The 14584-nt window shown below is 44.5% G+C and overlaps 1 protein-coding gene across 23 annotated transcripts in view; it reads left to right on the top strand.

Moving 5' to 3' along the window:
• Positions 1–14584, top strand: part of PTPRS (protein tyrosine phosphatase receptor type S) — a 733740-nt gene that overhangs the window by 325238 nt on the left and 393918 nt on the right. For all 23 annotated transcript variants that reach the window (XM_077475694.1, XM_077475692.1, XM_077475693.1 and 20 more), the window contains one exon: positions 12500–12644. In XM_077475694.1, the coding sequence (XP_077331820.1) occupies positions 12500–12644 (145 nt within the window). The remainder of the gene's footprint in view (positions 1–12499; positions 12645–14584) is intronic.

Below are 14584 nucleotides of genomic sequence, written 5' to 3'. Positions count from 1 at the left end.
ACGTACTTCACCATCAGAGTATACCTCTTTTTTTCCTATGAAACCTTTGTGGATGGTATTGGGGCTTAAGATCCATATGGAAATTATCTGAGGTGAAAAATTCCAACCGAGGGGGCCAGTACCCATCTACCAGGAATTAGGGCATAACCCCTGGACCCTGTCGTTTGCTTGGTTTGCTGTTTACCTTACAGCAGTAAGGTAAGGGGCCACTCTACCTGGTGTGCCGTGAACACTGGAGATACAGGAATCACAAAACACGGTTGCTGGCACCTGTTTTTGAGAAGCACTGAATTAGCCACTGGTCACTTTACCCATTTCAGCTCACATATAGACTCTATTATTTTATTCTTCTTATTAAGAAGATCACTGAAAAATAGCCACTGGTCACCGTATTTTATTTAATTTCACCAAAGACTTTATTACATAGCTTTCTTGTTTAAGCATGCATTGTGTGTTGCACGTTTTAGTATAAGGAAAAATATTTTATGAGTTTTTATCTTGGAGATATTCATTTGAATATTCAAAGCACATGACACTTTTGGTTTATGATTTGTAACAGATTGGATATTTTGTTTCATTGATTATTCAAGGATTAATCTGTTGGAGATGCTTCACAGTTTTGGATTATTTTCATATTTTTTATTGTGCATAATATGTAATTGTACAACATTGGTGTTCTTATATTTTTTTCTATCACATATATTTACCCAAAAGGAACAAATACCACTCAATAGAAGGAGACACTGCTTTTGGGAGTGGGTCACTCATTAACACTGTTATCTTTCACATAAGCACAAGGCACTTTAATTTTAATCTAGTATAGTTTAGCCTAACGTTTTCAGGTAGTGCAACACCATCTACCATTATCTATTATCACTTAATAACATTGTTATTATTTACATAAGCATAAGGCACTTTAATTTTAATTCAGTTCAGGTAGCGCAACACCATTTATTTGATTTTTAAATATACTATCTGGGGGTTAGGGTTTATACCTCTGCCGGTGGTTTGCTGCAACCTACCCTTACAAATAGCTTAGGCCCTTGGTGATAGTGCGGGGATACTCTAATCTACTATTTTGGAGTGTAATTGCACATATAACCATGCCATGTTTGAACAATATCTAATTTAGTGACAACTTTGCGTCAAAAAAATTAAATAAATAAAATTTTAATTTTCCTGAAACTTGTGGCAAAATATAAAATATTCCATGGACACAATATGCCTCTAAGCAAATAGCTTGAAGTATCTACTTTCCAAAATGGGGTCATTTGTGGGAGTTTTGTGCTATCTTGACATTTCATGGCCTACTGTGATAGGTAGTGAGGAAGCTATATTACTGTTTTACGCCCTTAGAAAGCCTGAACGCAGTGATTGTTTTTTGGGGTCCTAGGCTCCCAAAAAGTCTCACACATGTGGTATCCCTGTACTCAGGAGAAGCAGCAGAATGTATTTTGGGGGGTAATTCCACATATGCCCATGGCATGTTTGCGCAATATATGATTTAGTAACAACTTTGTGCAAAAGAAAAGTTTGTAATTTTTCCGGAAAGTTGTGGCAAAATATAAATGGACTCAACATGACTATCAAAAAATAGCTTGGGGTGTCTACTGGGGTTTTGAACTGTCCTGGCATTTCATGCACAACATTAGAAGCTTATGCCACACATTACCCACTCTTCTAACCACTTGAAGACAAAGCCCTTTTTGACACTTTTTGTTTACATGAAAAAATATGAATTTTTTGCTAGAAAATTACGTTGAACCCCCAAACATTATATATTTTTTTTAATACAGATACAGATTAAAATGGTGGATGTTCCAATTTTTTTTCACACAGTATTTGTGCAATTTGGGAAAAAAAGCAATTTTTTGTATTTTAATGCACTAAAACACACTATATTGCCAAAATGTTTGATGAAATAAAAAAGATGGTCTTATGCTGAGTACATGGATACCAAACCCGACATGCTTTAAAATTGCGCACAAACGTGCATCGGCGACAAACTACATACATTTTTGAAAACCTTTAAAATCCTTTACAGGTTACACTTTAGATTTACAGAGGAGGTCTACTGCTAAAATACTGCCCTCGATCTGACCTTTGCAGTGATACCTCACATGCATGTTGCAATTGCTGTTTACATATGACACCAGACCAGACATGTAAATATCCCCTATGATAGCAATAGGTAGTAACAGGTACTCTTTAAAAAATAAAAAAAATTGTGTTCTATTAGACCCTAGATCTCTCTCTGCTATCAAAGCATCTGACCACACCAAGATGGGTGTGATAAATGCTTTCCCAAGTCATGAAATGGTCGTAGCTTCCGGTTTCTTAGGCCATAGAGATGATTGGAGCCGTTCTGGTCTCCAATCAGATCTATGGTCAGCTGGTGGAACCACCGGCTGCATTCTTGGGTTCCCTATTGGGACAGGAGAGCCCAGGAAAACCATGGAAGACTGGTGGGAGGGATTACGTAAAGCATTCTAGAGGATAATTAGCTGCTAGGATTGCTTTTACATAAAAGCAGACCACTGGCTGAAAAGAATGATACCAGGATGATAACTAAACCTAAAGAATAACTAAAGATAACTAAACTAAAGATAACTAAAGAATGATACCAGGATGTCAAGAAAAAATATACACTACACAAGTTTTTAAAGTCATTTTTTTTAGGCAGCTCCGGGGGTCTTCTTCGGACTTCGGGGTCTTCTTCAGACTTCGGGGGTCTTCTTCCAACTTCTCCGCACTTTTCAGTTCTTCTCGCTGGGCTATCTTCCTTCTTCTGTTTTTCTGATGTTAACACGACGCTCTCTCCCACTGTAATGCCATCCCTTATGATGCCACAATCCCGGGGGATGCTGGGACTATGACATCATAAGGGGCTGGGTCACCATGTGTCATCACCCGGTGACCCCACCCCTTATGCCTATATAAGTCACGGGCACCGTTTCCACAGCATTACAGGGGAAGAGAGCGTTGTGTCAACATCAGAAGAAGAAGATGGCAACGACGAAGATGAAGGAGAAAGCTGGGCTCCTCCGCTAGCAAAAGAGCAGAAGATAGCGGAGGAGCCTGGTGAGAAGAACCGGAAAGCGCAGAGAAGTCGGAGGAAGACCCCCAAAGCTAGAAGAAGACCATCAAAGTCGGAAGAAGACCCTCGGAGCTGGAAGAAGACCCCCAAAGTCAGAAGAAGACCCCCGGACTTTAAAAACCTGTATAGTGTGTTTTTTTATTGACACTTTTTCCCTCAGGTGAATAGGTAGGGGTACGTTGTACCCCATACTCATTCACATAGGGTGGGTGCCGGGATCTGGGGGCCCCCTTATTAAAGGGGCTCCCGGATTCAGATAAGCCGCATGCAGACCCCGACAACCAACGGCCAGGGTTGCCGGGAAGAGGGTCTTGTTCTCGTCAACATGGGGACAAGGTGCTTTGGGGTGGGGGAGGCTGCAGGGTTCCCCCCTTCCCCAAAGCACCCACCCCCCCATGTTGAGGACATGCAGCCTGTTACGGTTCAGGGGGGGTTCGCTCGCTCGTCCCCACCACCTTTCCTGACCGGCAGGGCTGCGTGTTCAGATAAGGGTCTGGTATGGACTTTGGGGGGAACCCCACGCCATTTTTTTGGCGTAGGGGGTTACCGTTAAAACCCATAGCAGGCGACAGGGCTCGCGAGGTCTCAATCTCGCAATGAAAGCAGCGAGATTGACTTCCTGCACTAGTCCGGTCGTACCTGAAGTCCCGTTCAAAATGAACGGAATTTAGTCCGTGTGTGGACAAGTCCCTTCATTTGGAAAGTTCAGTGGACTAGCACACAGACAAGCGGGTTGTCCGCTAGAAAGCCGGGTCCGGTGGACAATTTTGAGTCAAGTCTTCTTTCTAAGTCCGCCAGACTTTTTGGAAGAAAAAGTCCGCTGGAGCCCACACACGATCGGACTAAGTCCGCTGGAAAGTCCGATCGTGTGTACGCGGCATAAGACATACCATACCTGCAAAGCAGATGCAATAAAACAGTAAAAATAAAACATTACAGTTCTAAAATACAATAACAATAGATATAGAACAATAGATAGTGAACAATAGAGCAAGCAGTAGAGATTAGAGAATAGAGTAGCCTTCAGAAATAGGCCAAGTGCTGCCTCCTCCAGGTTACTTCTCTTCCTTGCACTTTTTTGTGGGAAGCAGAGGGGAGGGCTCTGGGATTCGGCAGGCTACTGGGCCTGGCCACCTCCTGGCTGCCACTTATCCCCACCACCTCCTGGCTGCACTTTCCATAGCCTCCTCCCTGCTGAGACTGTCCTGTGTATGAAAAAAGGTCATAGTTTTAGTTTTTGGTTCATCGATCACTCACACAATTTTAATCTCATGACTGTTGCAAATTGGATGTTAATAAATAGAAAAGACTATCATTCTGACCCCAGCATTTTTCATTCTTGTCCCAATCATATGTGACACCAATGTCTATTGATATGTAAAAACCTTTGTAAAATCAGAACTTACTGATCAATAATAACATCTAGTTAACATCATTACTGATTTGACTAGAAATATGTTGAACAATGCTGGCTCAACCTGGGTTTCTCCACATTTTCCTGGCTGAAAGGCCCAGGTTGGACGTCGGAAACCTCAGCTGAGGTGGAAGGAAGTCTTGAAGGAAGATTGGAGAGTGCTGGCCTGGGTTCAGTTTGACCTGCCAGAAAATGCAGTCTGTCATAGTACCACAGCCTGGGTACATAAATGTCATATGCTGCAACTCCAGGTTTCTGGGAATCCTGGACCTTCTTGCGCTCCCTATTATAAGTGCACTTCATGCCACCAATTAAGGCCTTCTCCGGCTTTACAAATTCCAGCAATTGATCCAGCGCTGCCTTCCTCTTTGTTTTATTGTTATAAAAGGGTGGTTTACCTGCCACAGACAGGGCAGCTCCATGTACATATCAATGAATATGAGGCTAAAGTCCTGATCATTCAATAGATCCATTTTATCTGCAAGATACAACACAAGATAAACCCTAATGTCAGGCTAAACTCCTTATTTTGTCCCAATATAGACCTCAATCTATAAGCATGTATCAAATAAAAAATATTTGCACTATTGACAAAAATGTCCAAAAAGAAAAGCCCATTGAAGAACCTAGGAGACAGCTAAAAGAAACCCATGCAGTAAATAAAAGGAAATATTCTTTCAGTTTAATCTCCCTGGCGGTATGATTATTTCGGATTTTAGGTGCTAAAAGCGGTACAATTATTTTTCATGGAAATTTGGCGTTTTATATTGTAGTCCTGTAATTCTTAGCAATAACTCACTTAAATCTGTCCAAACCAGAGTCTAGCAGACATCCGGAGTATGATAAAGTTTGAAAAATGATATACTGCAGCTGCTGACGTTTAATAAGCGGATACTTATCTGTCCCAGGATCCAGCGATGCGGGGGATTGAAGCCCCGGTTGTCCCCCCCCCCTCCGCTCGCCGGCATTTTAACTGTGGGGCACCGACATTTTAACTATGGGGGCCCAGCTGTGGTTTCACAGCCGGGCACCCACTGCGTGAGCCGTGCCGCGCGTCATCACTGGCCGCGCTATCTGGGACCGGTCACGTGTCCCAGATGATTGACAAGTGGGAGGATGGAGAGGCGATCTCCCTTCCTGCGCTGAGGGAAGTGACGTCAGGAGCCCAGGCACCGAAGGAGGCAGACTACGAGGGACAGGCATTTAGAGGTGAGTGAAAAAAAAAATTCTCCAAATGTTTTTCTTTTTTTTTTTTAAGCATATTAATACATTTTAGTGTATTAGTGGAACTCCACTTTAAACAGTTTCTGGCATATGAATGACCCCCCCACCCGCAAAGTACTCCAGATATTTTTGTCTTTGCGGGCGCTTTAGGGAGAGGGCAAGCCAGGACGGCCAACTTTAAGCGCCGTCAGGGTTTCTTCTTGAAGTCCAGGCTCAGGCCCAACTGAGGCAACATACTGTAGTTCATTGAATTTCTCCTTTAAAGTTGTGTAGAATGGAGCATGCAAGGATTATATGGTTACGTTTATATTCTGCCATTTTGATTGGCATAAGGAATAGGCAGAACCAGCTTGCCATTATCCCGAATGCTTTCTCCACCACTCTTATGGCTCTGGCCAGGCGGTAGTTATAAACCCTCTGGTCCGGGGTGAGGGTCCTCATGGCTTTAAAATGGTCGGGTGGTCAGAACAAACGAACAGAAAAAGCTAAAAAACAGAAAGTCAGGAGCTGAAAATCAGAAACGAGCGGACAAGAACACACTGAAAATCAAATACGTAATATAAATATGAACCCACAAGCACAAACTGAAGAGCAGTAACGATTGGAAAAGCACAAGGCTGAAAAGCGCAAATTGTCTGTCACCAAACTTCTACTAACACAAGCTTAGCAGAAGGAGCCCAAAGGGTGGTGCACTTGGTATTGAACTTCCTCTTTCTAGTGCCGTTGTACGTCACCGTGTTGTTGACGTTCGGAAATTTCCGACAACATTGTGTGACTGTGTGTATGCGAGAGCCAACATCCGTTGGAAAAAATCCCATGGATTTTGTTGTCGGAATGTGCAATCATGTGTACGCAGCATAAAACCTACTCTATAATAAAGTGAAACTTTAGTCCTTAGTTTTAACCACTTCAATACTGCACATAGTCAAATCATGTCCTCGACTTTGTGTGGGGATATCTGCATGATGCCTGCAGCTAGAAGCATCATTCAGATATCATTCTTTACCGCCGGCTATTCTGTGCACCATAAGTGTGATCATAGCGGCAGTTCTGGCGCTTGATCTTTCCTATAAGCGATGGAGGGGACATCCCCCCGGCATCTGGGGCTTCTCCGGGCTCTCCCATGCCATTGGGGACCTGGAGAAAGAATGGGCCGGCACCGGATGACAGCAATAGAGATTTCTGGGGACCAGATGGTCACCAGTCATCTCTATGACCGTCGGAGGCCTGGACGTGACGTCATAACGGATGTCATTCCTGGATGTATACAATCGGATGCGATCACGGCTGTCAGCATGAGATTGTGATTTTTTTTCACAATCTCATGCTTTCCAGCCTGGAGGAGAGATGCGGGGTCTTATTGACCCCACATCTCTCCATAAAGAGGACCTGTCACATAGCTTCCTATTACAATGGGTGTTTACATTTCACTAGAAGGATGAGTGGCACTAGTTCTGTCTCTCTCTTCTCCATACGAGAGCCCTGTGGGCTCTTGCACCTCAACAACAGCAGAAGAACGGGGTCGGGTACGCCTGACCTTGGCAGGGACCACTACTCCGTCATCAGAGCTATCTGTCAGGGTGCCGTTACTGTCTACTGGTTCGTATTCTGTGCCAGAATTGGACAGATGGGTGACTTCCTCTTCACTCTCATCGGTCAGGCTCAGAAACGTGTAGGCCTCTTCTCTAGCGTGCCTTTGATTGGAAATTTTGGCCTCTAAATATACTGGTACACTAGTGAGACTCACAGGAAAAAAAGCACCTGACTGTCAGTGACTGCTTAAAACGCTGCCAAAAAATCGGTGGTGAAATGTGTGCCTATGTGTACCGTGTCAGTGTAGTGTTGGTGCAACTCACGTTTGGATGTCCTCACTCCTTTGACAAAAGAGCTGGGGAGAGGGGAGATGACATCACTTCCCCTGTTTGTGTTCACACTTACACAGACAGGGGAGGATTTCATTCATCAGGACCGATCAGCGGGTCCAGGTCATAAATCATTGGCCTGGGCATGGAGACTGATTGGTTCTTAAACGAATCCGATCGTCACAGCCGCCTAGGGGGCGGGTGTGCCCAACGTAATATAATGTCGCTTCGCCCACCCATGCCGTTCGGGAAGCATTTCACTTTTCATATTAGATAGAAGCATTTTCCAATGCCATTCCTGACCCAGCCCTCCCAATGTGCTTTTCTCTCACTTAACTCATTCACATGATATTTAGAATCATGTGAGCCTTGTTGTATGTTTGAGTGCATTTTCAAATTACATATCTTCCTGTGGCTTGTATCAGCATTCACTTCCTGTTAATCTCCCAGAAGCCATCACTTCCTTGTTGCATCAAAGAAGAGGGCATGATAGGGTATGTTCACCACTCTGGACCACACCTCCCATCCACTTCCTATACAATCTGATTGTACAATCTCATTTAGATCTTCCATCAACTATGTAGTACAAGGGCCTGCCTGATTTGCTATAAATTGAATAGATTGTTCAGCTGTGTCCTCTATTCCATAGCTCTGGTAAATCTAAAAGAAATTGTGTAGACATTGTACAATCAGATTGCATAGTGTATGGCATCTTTATACGAGTACATAGGAGGGAGTGGACAGAGACACTCAGTCATGAGGCCTCCTTCACATCGCTAACCTAACAAAAACTCACATTCCCGCATTCGTTTTGTTTTGTGTGTTTTGGGCATAGGGGAGCCCATCCACTTGAATAGACTGCCCTACGTCCAACAATCGCCCAGAGGAGCTCCATAAATATTTTTGGAGTGGCGCATGGTGTGTTACTGCAGTTTTCAGTGTGTTTGCTGCACTTGGGGAGCCTTTAACATGTGATTACAACACAAACACGATGCACATTTGCAGCATTTATGAAACGCATGGCAAAGTGCACATTCTCTGTGCAGTTTGCCATGTATTTGGAAATACACAGATGTGAATGGAGCCTCATTGTTCTGTAAAAAAATTCACTTTCAGGCCCCTTTCACACCTAGAGTTGTGGGTGTGCATGTTTTTTGGCTCGTTTTTCCAGTGACACACATAGGGCAGCCAGTCGATTTAAATGGGCAGCGCTCCACCTGGCAAAGTAGCTCAGAGGACATTTTGGTAAATTTCTTACTGCATTTGTCACCGTTTTTTTTCATGTGGCAAAATGTGTTTTTTCTTCTGTGTTTGGTGTGCGTTTAACAATGACACTGAAAGCACAACTAGGTCATTTCATTTTTATAAATGTGGCCATACACTATACAATCTGATTGTACAATCTCTTTACAATCTCCTTTACATTTATCAAAAATGATATAATAGGAGGCGACACCATCAATCCAATCAGGCAGAACTTGCACTACATCCGGGATGTCCCATGGGCTGCATGTGGCCCAGGGAATTTAGCATGCACCCTGAGCCCTTCCAAAGGGGCGCTGGGTAAGTCAGGCAAATTCACACAGTGAGGGGTGCTGTGAAAATTTTGTTAATGTGTGAAGGTGTGCTAATGAGGACAGCTGGTAAACTGTTTCCTGGGTGGCCCAACCTGTGTGTCTGTCCTCTGTCTATCAAGAAGTTTCTGAAATGATCTGCAAATTACAGCCATGGATGGAGATGAGGCCTCATCTTCAAAACCAAGGAAAACTTGTATTTTTGTGCAACAGAGCCACATTACTGGTATATTGGTACACGGGGGAGCTGGATTTTAGGGGGGGGGAAGTCAACTTAGCCTTTAAGGCTGAAATGCACAAGTGTAGATATCAGCTTTCCTCTGCTGTGTAATTATTAAAGCATTTCCAGTGGCTCAGTTTGGAGTGCTATCATTTTTAAAACTGGAAAATCTACTCAATGTATGAAAAGTGTTCTAGTGCCATGTGCTCAGTCCACATACTTTGCATGTATGTACAAATGGACTATCTGAAAAGTACCATTAATCTAAAGATGTGCTGAGTTTTGCCATTAGGCACTCTCTAAATCTTTTGCCCAATTTTAAAAGCAGAAAAGCACCACAAAACACTGGTACATTTCATAGCTATTTATCATGTTAAAAATTAAAGTGCATACACAGTATCTCACAGAAGTGAGTACACCCCTCACATTTTTGTAAATATTTTATTAAATCTTTTCATGTGACAACACTGAAGAAATTACACTTTGCTACAATGTAATGCAGGGGTTGACAAATTTTCTTTGAATTTAGGAGCCAGTTAAAAAAGTTAGGAGCCAGTTTTTTTTTTTGAGTGGTATGGATTGTCAGCTCCCAGGGTAAGGCCACTCATTTTAACCCCCTATCCCTAACTCACAATGGAGCACCCAGTCAATAACTCCAATGAAACGCTGTTATATCAGGGTTATGGGCTGACCAGAAAGAGTAAGGCTGGCAACAGGTGGCACTGGCAGGCACGTGGAACTGCCAGATGGCACTGGCAGGTGACACTGGTTGGCATTGGCAGGTGACACTGGTTGGAACTGGCAGGTGACACTGGTTTGGAACTGGCAGGTGGCACTACTGGCACTGGCAGGTGGCACTGGTTTGGAACTGGCAGGTGGCCCTGGTTGGTGATGGCAGGTGGCCCTGGTTTGGAACTGGCAGGTGGCCCTGGTTTGAAACTGACAGGTGGCCCTGGTTGGCGGTGGCACTAGTCACTGGCAGATGGCACTGATTTGCGGTGGCACTGGTTGGTGTTGGCAGGTGGCACTGGTTGGCGGTGGCACTGGCAGGTGACACTGATTGGTGGTGGCACTGGCAGGTGGCACTGGTAGGTGGTGGCAGGTTGCACTGGTAGGTGGTGGCAGGTTGCACTGTTTGGTAGTGGCAAGTGGCACTGATTGGCAATGGCACTGGTTGACACTGGCAGGTGGCACTGATTGGCAGTGGCAGGTGGCACTGATTGGCGGTGGCAGGTGGCACTGGTTGCCACTGGCAGGCACGTGGAACTACCAGGTGGCATTGGCAGGTAACACTGGTTGGCATTGGCAGGTGACGCTGGTTTGGAACTGGCAGGTGACACTGGTTTGGAACTGGCAGGTTGCACTATTGGCACTGGCAGGTGGCACTGGCGGTGGCACTAACACGTGGCACTGATTGGCAGGGTGGCACTGGTTTGGAAGTGGCAGGTGGTCCTGGTTGGTAATGGCTGGTGGCCCTGGTTGGCGGTGGTACTAGTTGGCACTGATTGGCGGTGGCACTGGCAGATGGCACTGATTGGTGGTGGCACTGGTTGGTGTTGGCAGGTGGCACTGGTTGGCGGTGGCATTAGTTGGCACTGATTGACGGTGGCACTGGCAGGTGGCACTGATTGGTGGTGGCAGGTGGCACTGGTAGGTGGTGGCAGGTGGCACTGATTGGCACTGGCAGGTGGCACTGATTGACGGTGACACTTGGCGCTGGCAGGTGGCAATGGTTGGCACTGGCAGGTGGCGGCAGGTGGCACTGGTTGGTGGTTGCAGGTGGTATTGATGGTGGTGGCACTGGTTGGAACTAGCAGATTTGTGGCGGCAGGTGGCACTGACACTGGCAGGTGGCACTGATTGGCGGTGGCAGTGATTGGCGATGGCAGGTGGCACTGGCAGGTTTCATACAGAGCACTCTGTTACTGAAATGTAACAGAGGAGCTGTCAGAATTTAGCTTAATGTCGGAATGGGCGGGACCCAGCCGGGGTGTGAAAATTACAAGTAACAGATAGGCAGATCTGTCAGATTTGAGCTTGATGTCGGGGTGGGCGGGGTCCGACTGGTGGTGGGACAGCTATCAAACACCAGCCAACTACTGGGCTGCTTAAGAAAAGGGACGGGGCCACATACATGTAGCGGCCCGCCCAGATCCCATTGGCTGGTGTTTGATAGCAGCCGATTCCCGCCTACCCCGGCCGGGTCCCGCCCACCCCGACATCAAGCTGAAATCTGACAGATCCTCCTCTCTCCGTTGCTTCTCAGTTTCACACACTTAGCGCGGCGCCGCTGAGTGTGGAGGAGGACAGCAGTCAGTGTTAATGCGCTACATGTCTGGGGCATCAATAGTGAGTGGGCTGGTGGCAGCTTAGGCGCCAGGTTGCGATTTCTGGTCGCGACCTGGCGCCTGGGGTTTGTTGAGCCCTGATGTAGTGAGTGTACAAAAATATTTACAAAAACGTGAGGGGTATACTCACTTTTGTGAGATAATGTATTTGTTCAGTAAGCTAATGAGTCATCTTGCTTAGAAAAATGTTTACACAAATCAGTTCTGATGGAACTTTTCAAGCAGTGTGCTTACTGTTGTTAAATATTTGCTTAAGAGTTAAAGCGGAGTTCCACCCAAAAGTGGAACTTCCGCTCTTTGTACTCCTCCCCCCCTCCGGTGCCACATTTGGCACCTTTCAGGGGGACAGGATACCTGTCTTTCACAAGTATCCTGTTCCCACTTCCAGGAGCCTCAGCCGCGGGTATTGATGTCACCACCCGGGCTCCTCCCTCCCTTGCCACTGGGCCAGTAAGAGAGAGGAGGGGAGCCTCGCACATTCACAGTGAGGCTCACTGCCCAGTTCCCTTACTCACAATGGAGGCAGCATGCATCCTCCAGCTGATGGAAACATCAGCTGCAGTGCCGACATCGCTGGTCTCCAGGACAGGTAAGTGTCCGATTATTAATAGTCAGCATCTGCAGTATGTGTCAGCTGCTGGCTTTTCATTTTTGCAGCGGTGGGCGGAACACCGCTTTAACTGTTAAGTCTGTTTAATAATTTTTTTCCTGTTTGATGTGCAAAAAAATAACTGTAAGCAATGAACATATATTTTTACAGATCAAAAAGACCTTTGACCCAACAACATCATATTTAGTGGAAGGTTTAAAACCCAATACAGAATATTTGTTTCGCCTTGCAGCTCGGTCTCAGCAAGGCCAGGGTGCTTGGACATCAGATGTTAAAGAGAGGACCATGCAGTCTAGTAAGTATATATATATATATTTTTTTTTCATCTATACCAGCAGAAAATTATGCAACACTTGACAAGAACTGTGGCCATTAGGTTAAAAACTGCCAGTGCTGTATTGTATAAGACCTGCATTCATATTAAGCACTTTCAGTACATATTACTGTTTTTTTTATCTGCAGCTATTCTTTCAAATACTTAAATATTTTTATTATGGAGTGGTTTTACTACAACATTCTATCGTTCTAGTGTAACTAAAATGTATGTAGTCATGACTCATTTTCAGTTTCAGATCAGTTACAGTACAGAATTACATATTAGAACTAGTTTGCTCTAGTGTTGCTCTTTAAAGAGCAATCCGCGCTCTGATCTTCAGAAGGCATTTGGCAGGCAGTGAGGAGGCACTGTATCACGTCCTCATCACTTGCTTTAACCCCTTGATCGTCTCAATTGCAAGCCACTCCCATTCAGTTCACTACTGCCTGCTGAACCTGACAGTGCGGATAGTTGTTGCTGCGATGCAAAGTATTACGGCAAAATTATTAACCCTTTGGTTGTCTTTGCAGCTAAAAGGGAGCAGTTGAGGGGCATTAAAACTGTGGCTTAGCTGTTTGCTTTTACCAGACTACCCCCCCCCCCCCCCCCAGACACTAGTGTAAGCTTGATCTTCATGGGGTTTCCAATTGTGTTTGTTATATTGTTTAATTTTATTAATGTGGATGTTCCTGTAACCCCTTAATTATCATTAGCCAAATTTGCAGGGGATTCCCAAACCAGAGTTAAATTCTCAATTTTTGGAGGTTTAAAATATATTGTTTTTATACCCAGTGAGAATATATTGTTTTGTACCCAATGAGATGAAGTCTGCACATGAATATACACACTAGCATACGGTATGTGCTGTGTCCAGACCGCTTCTTACAACCACAGTGAAGATACTGAGAGCTAAACATATGTTTCCAGCCTGTGATTGTTTTCATCTAACAAGAATTAGATGAGAAAAAAAAAAAAAAACCTCCTGTCTCCCAAATAGAAAAGATATTTAAAAAAATTATTAGAAGCCCGACTGAAGTTACAAAATATCAAAGTAGATGAAGATCCTGCATCTAAATATAGTACTGCGCTGAGGTTCAGTGAGAAATAAAATGCAATACATACATTGCAGTGATGAAAATGGTAACATAATAGACTAAATGTAATATAGATTCATATAAGTGCCTGAATATCCCATATAACTCCAATATATATTAAAGGGGAAAAAAATAAGTATATATAGAACTTAAAACTTCTTCTTAAAAGTATCACCCATTGCTTCTTCAAAAGAACATATGAAACAAAGTCTATCTTAAAGTGGTTGTAAACCTCAGACATGAAATATGAACAAAGCACATCCCTCTATAGTGTGTACGTTTCTCAGTTAGGAGCATTAAGTGGCATTTCTGTCTGCTGCTTCATTCCTCTAATATTAGCATGAATAATTTCTGACAAGTTTTCCTGACAGCAAGAGAAAAATTGTGAGGGGGGGGGGGACCTCCAGCTGATTGACAGCCTCAGCTCTACTCTGGTGAGCTGTGTGGAAGGGGGTGTGTCTCTTTGCCTCTTTTCTCCAATCAGCTCTCAGAGCTCTCCTCACTGATGCAACTTCAGCTATCCGCCCCCTAATTTTCAGAGCCAATAGAGCCTGTGTAAATTTTGCATGTAGTGGAAATTGTGCTGTAGATAAACAGGTACAACTGGTGTAGAAGGATTTGTTTCACCTCTGGCCAGTCACTCCACTTGATATATGTAAGGGCTTACAACCACTTTAATCTACAGTGCTCTTTTTACCACACAGGAAAAGCACTCCCCAGACATGCATGCCTATTTTGTTAAAGAACGGCAAACACACCTTGAACAACTCCAGGGAAAGTGGTCAACCACAGCCCAAACAAAACCACGAGAAGTGTTGATCCTCT

The sequence above is a fragment of the Lithobates pipiens genome, unplaced genomic scaffold, assembly GCF_037356315.1.
Source record: "Lithobates pipiens isolate NorthernLeopardFrog02 unplaced genomic scaffold, aLitPip1_a1.2 Scaffold_13, whole genome shotgun sequence".
NCBI lineage: Eukaryota > Metazoa > Chordata > Amphibia > Anura > Ranidae > Lithobates > Lithobates pipiens.
This window is presented reverse-complemented; position numbering and strand designations above follow the sequence as displayed.